This window comes from Mytilus trossulus, chromosome 3 (genome assembly GCF_036588685.1).
Source record: "Mytilus trossulus isolate FHL-02 chromosome 3, PNRI_Mtr1.1.1.hap1, whole genome shotgun sequence".
Lineage (NCBI taxonomy): Eukaryota > Metazoa > Mollusca > Bivalvia > Mytilida > Mytilidae > Mytilus > Mytilus trossulus.
This window is the reverse complement of record NC_086375.1, coordinates 74,817,715-74,825,612: the sequence shown is the minus strand read 5'-3', so window position 1 is coordinate 74,825,612 and position 7,898 is coordinate 74,817,715. Positions and strand designations below refer to the sequence as shown.

Here is a 7,898-nt window from a genome sequence, read left to right as displayed (position 1 = left end):
CAGAAGACATGGACAAACTTACTCAAAGCTGAAATTGACAATAAATCAACTCTTAAATATATAAATGTAAATGCACTGTCTATTGGTACTTGGCATACATTATGGAAGTCCCTCCGTTCAATGGTATCAGAAGTGAAGATGGGCATCACAAAAGCTAGGATGCTGACTGGCACATTTATGTCACAAGCAACCAGATATAAATTTGAAATTGAAAACGCTGATCACATTTGACAGCTATGTGCGATATATTCAGAGGATATTAAACATATTTTGTTAGAATGTCCAGCTCTTCATAGTGTAAGACAGTTATACTACAGCCGGTTGAAATTATAAGTTATTCATGCAATTGGGGAAAAGAAATGGCTTGAATTCTTTGGAAACCACGAATCTATATTGCTTCTGATTTTGGACTGCTCAAATTTTAGTGTAAATTTTAATATCGATCAAATAACAGTCATTACAAAAATATCTACCGAATTGTGTCATCAGCTATATATTAAAAGACTTAAACTGTTGGAAGGACTCAAAATAACATCAACAATTACCAAAGGGACAAGTTCATCAAATGTGTAATATTTCTAAGTGATCAGTAACTTTAAAACATAAATATTATTTGTCTTAATATATACATATCAGTGATTGAGGTGATGGCAAGGTAGTCTGCTTCTTTTTTATATAAACTTTACTTATAGTGTTGAGACCAGCTTTAGTAGTATAGGTCGTGTATACATGTACATATTTCCCTGAGAGGACCTATGGATTACTTGTGTATATAGTGTATATATGTTTAAAGTGCTAAACAAGAAATTCTTGGTGTTCCTAAATGGAAGTATAATACATACAGAAGAAGAAGAATATATATTTGGACTAGGACTATACATTACACACACACACAATTTGACAAAAGTGCATGGTGCAATTTGTTTAATGATGCAAAAGGTTATAAAGAACTGATGGAGGAATTAATTGTGGTCCGTGGCCAAGTATGTGGAATCTAGACGCTACCGTGTTTTTATCTCCAAATTGAAGAGTTCAAGTGCTACCATTGGTCAAGAATAATGTATTCGGAATGGGCGTGCTTTTTATCTTCCGATAGATGGCGTAACATTTTTATCACAAATGTTGGCTCAATCCGCCAAGGGTGAAGAGAGCGCGGGGAGTGGATCGTAACCCTTGGCTAGCGAAGATGTCCTTTCTCAAGCCCCTTCTCTACTTTCTCCCGCTCCCTCTCTAACTGTCTCCCTTTTAACTGTCCACGCTCTCTTATATCTGACAATGAAGCATAAACGTTACAAGCTGAATTAGTGCACCATTCCCAGAGCATGATTCTGTATATTTTTTTCGCAGTTATCATGAGGTACGACCAAGAAATTGTATAAAATGTCCCAAAATTGCGATATTGTTAGATCCCCTTTTGACCTTTGACCACAGATTTTAAAAATCTGCATCACTTTGGCATTCTACGACACATTTTAATAAAGGGTATTATATTTATATTCAAAATAAGATCGAAATTACCCCTGAGTTATTTCGGACTATTTTTTTTTTTAATTACCTTACTTGTCACCGTTCTATCACACATCATTGGGATTTGAACAAAATATGTGTAAATGAATTCCGCATTCGATTTTTAAATGATAACTTTTTATTTGGAAATCTAACATTGACGTCATACACAAAACGATACCACTTCATTTGAACTAATACAATAGAAATATACAGCAGTATTTGTTAAGATCATTTATTTAAGATGATGATCCCCCTCTCTCTCTCCCCACCCCATACAACCGAAAAAGTTTGAATGACAAAGTATCATTGATTTAAAATGTTTATAATATTCATACATTTCTATTTCTTTGTATATAATATGCCTGATAATGTGTTACAGCAACTGATATCACCCCTAGATTTTGGTGAGGTTCGTGTTGCTTATTCTTAGGTTTTCTATATTGTGTCGTGTGAACTTTTGTTTGTCTGTTTGTCTTTTTTCATATTTAGCCATGACGTTGTCAGTTTATTTTCCAATTATGAGTTTGACTGTCCTTTCCTGTTGGAAGGACTCAAAATAACATCAACAATTACCAAAGGGACAAGTTCATCAAATGTGTAATATTTCTAAGTGATCAGTAACTTTAAAACATAAATATTATTTGTCTTAATATATACATATCAGTGATTGAGGTGATGGCAAGGTAGTCTGCTTCTTTTTTATATAAACTTTACTTATAGTGTTGAGACCAGCTTTAGTAGTATAGGTCGTGTATACATGTACATATTTCCCTGAGAGGACCTATGGATTACTTGTGTATATAGTGTATATATGTTTAAAGTGCTAAACAAGAAATTCTTGGTGTTCCTAAATGGAAGTATAATACATACAGAAGAAGAAGAATATATATTTGGACTAGGACTATACATTACACACACACACAATTTGACAAAAGTGCATGGTGTCAAACTCATAATTGGAAAATAAACTGGCAGTCCCTCTGGTATCAGTTTTTTTCAGTATGTTATGTTGTGACTCAGTTCATACGACGGATGCAGTTTACATGTTACAATTATCTTTTTTTGTATATCTTTTTTATTTTAATCTCATGCTGCTTTATTGAAAATTTGAACATTTGTTAGTATGATACAGAAAGTATTGGTATCGTCAAATATATGCATATTTAATAGCACTGGTTAAGAAATTGTTAGTATTCTAAATTCTTATATATACATTTTTATATTATCATGTATCCATTGTTTCCATATCATTGTTCAATTAAGAGAGACCTACGTTTTAGAGGGAAAGAAAAAACAGATAAAAAGAACCAAATAAGTAAAAAAAAAAAAAGAAAAAAGAGCAAATTATATATAAAAAAGAAATTCCAAAACTGAAATTGGTATTTTTGGCAGTAGTATATTGTTCAAAACTAAAATGTGTATGAAAATACAACATTTAACACATTTGAGAAAGGATGGTTTTCTGTTGTTAACTTTTTACAAGTATAAACAGATAGTAGTAAGCATACGTGTGGTTGTTAGCACAAACATTTAAATAAGAAAAAAAACAAAAAAAAAACAATAAACAACATCTTACAATTTAAAAAAAATATAAAACATATATGGTGGTGTGGAGAAGACAATATACACTGTATCATTACGTAATGATAAGTTGTTTTATTATAGATAATTTCAGTAAAGGAAACCAGGGGTCCCAGCAGAGATTGGCTATGTGAAGAGGCTTAATTCACAAAAATAAATTCTTTTCTAGTATTCTATTTTTTCTCAGTTAATTGTTGAGACCTGAAAAATTTACTTCTTTCTTCTTTCTATAAATTGAAAAAAAAACCTTTTTCCCTTAGTTTTCAAAATAAATTATATCCATGTGTAACCGGACTTATTATTTGTGTTTGAGTATAAACGCAGTCACCGAGCTTTAACACACTATGTACACAGCTATCATGGTTAATTTAGCCTTATCTTACTATGCACAAAGCCATCAAAGCTTATATAATTATTAATCATAAGATGTATTAAAAAAATGAATCAATAACTAAAGTTTGGATTAGATTTCCCATTAATATCGTATTTGCTTGCTCGCTTTCTCGATGAATCACTACAACTGTAAACAACAATACACAATTGTAGAAATATAACTCCACACAAAGTTCCAACTACAATCCAGAAATTCTGCTTAGTGTAAAAATCTGGAAAAAAAAATAAACATGTATAAAAGTAATGTCATGATTAAAAAAAATACAGCACGAATAGGATGGAAATGTAACCAAAATATTTTAGTTTGCCTTGTCACATGGATACTAGCTAATAATTTTAGTTTCCCTTGTCACATGTATACTAGTTAATAACTTTAGTTTGCCTTGTCACACGGATACTAGTTAATAATTTTAGTTTGCCTTGTCACACGAATACTAGATAATAATTTTAGTTTGCCTTGTCATACGGAAACTAGTTAATAATTTTCAAGATGTTGCTGGAGTTTTATTTTCAAATTTAAACATTTCGGTGTATTCTCCTCTCGATTTTCCTGTCTCAGATTCACATATACTGCTCGGAGGATTGGTCGAAGACAAGTTTAGAATTGGCAAGAACTTAGCTTGATTACAAAAGAAAATGATTATTATATCCTAAAGTAAACGTTCCTAAATAATATTCGAATTGCATTTTATTTATTTGACCATTTGTTTAAAAATCATATTTAGTTTCGGCTTCCGCTATTTTAAGAAATCATTCACTAACTCTTTTTTTCAAAATTATGTGCTATTTTGTGTGATCATGAGATTTCAATCTACACAGAAACCATTCCTGAATACCCTATCGTACGAATAATGCCAGTCGTTACATTCCACCAATCTCCGACTTATCACCGATTACTACATTAACCCTCGATAGGCTAAAGGCCGCTATAAGAGAAATTAGAATTATTCGAGTCACCTTTTGCCAATCGAAAAAAAATCGACAACAAAGATAATCTTCAATAGTTTCAAACAAAATAATGAATATTTCAACCAAGATCATCCTGACCATTGCGCACTTGATTTATGAACAGTTTTAACTATAAAAAGAAGATTTAAAGTAAACGTCTGTAAGGACGCAATTGAACGGTCAACAAACATACAACTATAGAGGTCAAAATACGTTCCAGAGGAAAAGGCCTTTGCAATATGTCACAGAGACTATCCAAAGTATCCTTATAGAATAAACCTAATAAGGGGGATACCTTTTTATGTTAACGTGTTTTGGACCCTTTCAAGGTGTTGTTAACTGTTATCTTAGATAAATTAAAGCTGTTAACTGTTATCAGCCCACTGTGTTAACTGTTATCAGCATTTTTGCATTTTTGTTAACTGTTTGTGCCATGTGTTGTTATCATGTTAACGAACCCGCTATTGCCAACCCTCTAATAATACGAACTAAAGAAAATCTCTATCTGAAGACAGCCACCTGATATCTCGATCTGTGGACAAAAATGTATAAAAAAATCTGTTTCATTCAAAGCACTTGACTACATTATTAAATAGATAACTGCCATGTCGCCATCATTCGATGTTAGATTGTAAGACTGCACGTTATTCAACATGCACTGTCAGCATTCTGTGATAAGATGCTTAACTTCTGTGTTTTGGTGTCTTATAAGCGGGTATATGTATTGTAGAGTGACATCTACCTTTTATATGTCCACTGACCAAGGTTAAGAGGGAGATGCATGAATACAAGTCTAGATTAATCGCGTCACATGTCATTCTGAGTTTTCTAAATCAAGAACTTGTTAATGATTGACTTGTTCTTTTACGGTATTTTGGCAAAATCAAAGTTCTATACTTGGTTGTGATAAAATTGCTTGACCTGCTTTGTTTAAACTCTTTCGGTTTTATACTTAAAACACGTTTGTTATGATTTTCAAAACTTTCATTAACATTATCGTAATGTCCATATCAGAATAGATTTATCTATTTCAAGCGTTCTATTGATAATAGTTTGTTATTGCATCATTGAAGTATACATCGGTTCATGAAAATGATACTTACCACCATTAGTCGTTCCTGTTTCTTGATTGATGGGAAATTTGGATGTCGTTAATGAAGGGGTTGTTGTTGTAGATGGTGGTGGTTCGTTGTCAGTATAACTATGACAATTAGGAAATCCCGTGGGTGGTGAAGGGTGATGAGGAAACGATTCATTAATAAGCATGGCCATTCCATCATTCGCATGAAGTTGAATATGACAATGTAAGAACCAAACCCCAGGATTATCTGCTTTTATACGGGTTATCACATAACCTCCACTTGGAACAATTATTGTATCCTTCCTTACTGGCTTAAGTAATTCCAATCCTGGCACATTTCCGTTAGCCCATGCTGGATTACTCCATGTAGCATTGTTGCACCAACTGTTGGCACGATCAGTTCCTCCTCTACAATCGATATCATAATTTCCCTCTAGTTTTAATCCTGTTCTGTTGTTATGGTTAGCATATCCCATTTTAAGGACATAAAACGTATGCCCATGCATATGAATTGGATGGGCCCAGCCAGTTCCCTGTCCCATATTTAGAAAAATCATTTGGACTGTATCACCATGATTTATAGATAAAGAATGCGTACAAAAACAATGTTTCTGTTCGCCACAATCTGCTTCCTCACATGGAAAGTTGGCATAATCAGGATCAGCCAAAACATTCTTTGTTGGAAATACGAACCTTCGTCCATTGATAGTACTAGGAAAAGACTTAATTCCGGGAAAAGCAAAGTTTAAAAAATATTCTTTGAATTTTCCTTGATGAACAGGTGGAGCCGGGTCAGTATCAGATTTTAGTTTTAAACTACCAATAGGTAAACAATCGGTAAAATAGTCTTCTGGGTAATATGGAAAGAAACAATTTACAACAACACATCGGTCATCAGCTGTACACTGCCGAGGAACAGACGTTGGTTGGGCATTTTGATTGGCGCCATGATACTGAAGTATAGCTTCCGCTGTCGTGTTGCGGTTTATTTCGAGAGTTTTAGCTCTAATGTAATAGTTCTCCACGGTTTGGTTAGCAGTAATGACGAAATCGTATCGTTCTCCGGCATTTATAACAAATGCATTTGCTATCTGTGGTTCAATATCAAACCCGTCGGTGGCTACCATTGTTAACGGGTGGTTATCTACAGAAATAGACCAAGGAAATAACTGTCCTGCTGCTATTACCCGGAACCGGTACTGTTGGCCTTGTTCTACCGTGAACACCTCAAGTGGAGCCTCATTATGACTATTTTCATTAGAATAATATCTTCCACGTCCATTAATAAGACCACTTTGCGCTTTTATATTACTAAAAAATTGACCGTCAAGTGACTGAGAGCTTTGGAATTTTTTTCTGTTTTCATAAAATCCAAACACCATTTTTGCATCTTCCAAATCTGCGTCAAAGTCATGATTCCATTCCTGTATAGTCATTATATGTTCCTTCATTTCCAAACTTGTTCTCTCACGAACAATCAACGCACCAATCAATCCCTTTGCTCTTTGAGTCCCAACGTGAGAATGATACCAGTAAGTTCCTTTGAGTGATGCAACAAATCTGTAGACAAACGTTTGGCCAGGCGATATTGGGCACTGTGTTAAAAAGGGTACTCCATCCATATACGGACTTCCCTTTTGAGTGATTCCATGCCAATGAATTGTAACCTCTTCCGATTTAAGGTGATTTGTTACGTGAACAATGATTGTTTGCCCTTCGTATACAATAATAGGCGGACCTGGTAATGTACCGTTCGCCACAACAACCAAACGAGAATCCTCCCATCCATCTGCTGTAATAACATCATTTATGGGTATAGGGTTTGATTCATTTACATTAATCACGTCGTATTTATACAGCCTCCCTTCTGCTGAGTATACAGCGACCTTCTTATGCATCATTGTCAGACGATGAGATACCAATAAAGATGTTTCACATGTTTCAGCTGACTTTTCACATTCATAACTGTTAGCACCATGAATTAAAAAGACTGCACAAATGGAGAGAAACCTCAACATTGCAGAATATCTAGAAAATACAAAGATAAGGTTATAAATATCACAGCCATACAATTTGAGCTAGTTGTAAAAACAGTGCACTTAGAGAAGGCAACTGCACAGCAAGGTACTGAGCATCTGAGATTAACTCAAATTGTTTCATGTTAGCTCATTCTCTATTAATTGGGGTTGATTCCTTTTTGTCAACTTTTTATGTATTTAGCCATTTGTTTTAGCATGGCTTTATATTTCCTCGTACAATCTAATGATATTCTGATTGTCATTTTGGGTTTGCACGTTCGAAATGAATAAACAGCCCCCCCTAAATGTTCGAACTAGATAATTAGTCCTCCTGAAACTGTATATTATATATTCTTTTCGTTTGCTAA

The 7,898-nt window shown here is 33.9% G+C and overlaps 1 protein-coding gene across 1 annotated transcript; it reads right to left on the bottom strand.

Moving 5' to 3' along the window:
• Nucleotides 1-2,879: 2,879 nt before the first annotated feature.
• Nucleotides 2,880-7,532, bottom strand: LOC134709726 (uncharacterized). Its single transcript, XM_063569872.1, has 2 exons — nt 5,535-7,532; nt 2,880-3,695 (listed from the first exon to the last, which is right to left on the bottom strand). Exons 1-2 carry the CDS (start codon nt 7,528-7,530, stop codon nt 3,535-3,537), a joined length of 2,157 nt encoding a protein of 718 aa, XP_063425942.1. The 5' UTR covers nt 7,531-7,532; the 3' UTR covers nt 2,880-3,534.
• Nucleotides 7,533-7,898: the final 366 nt, after the last annotated feature.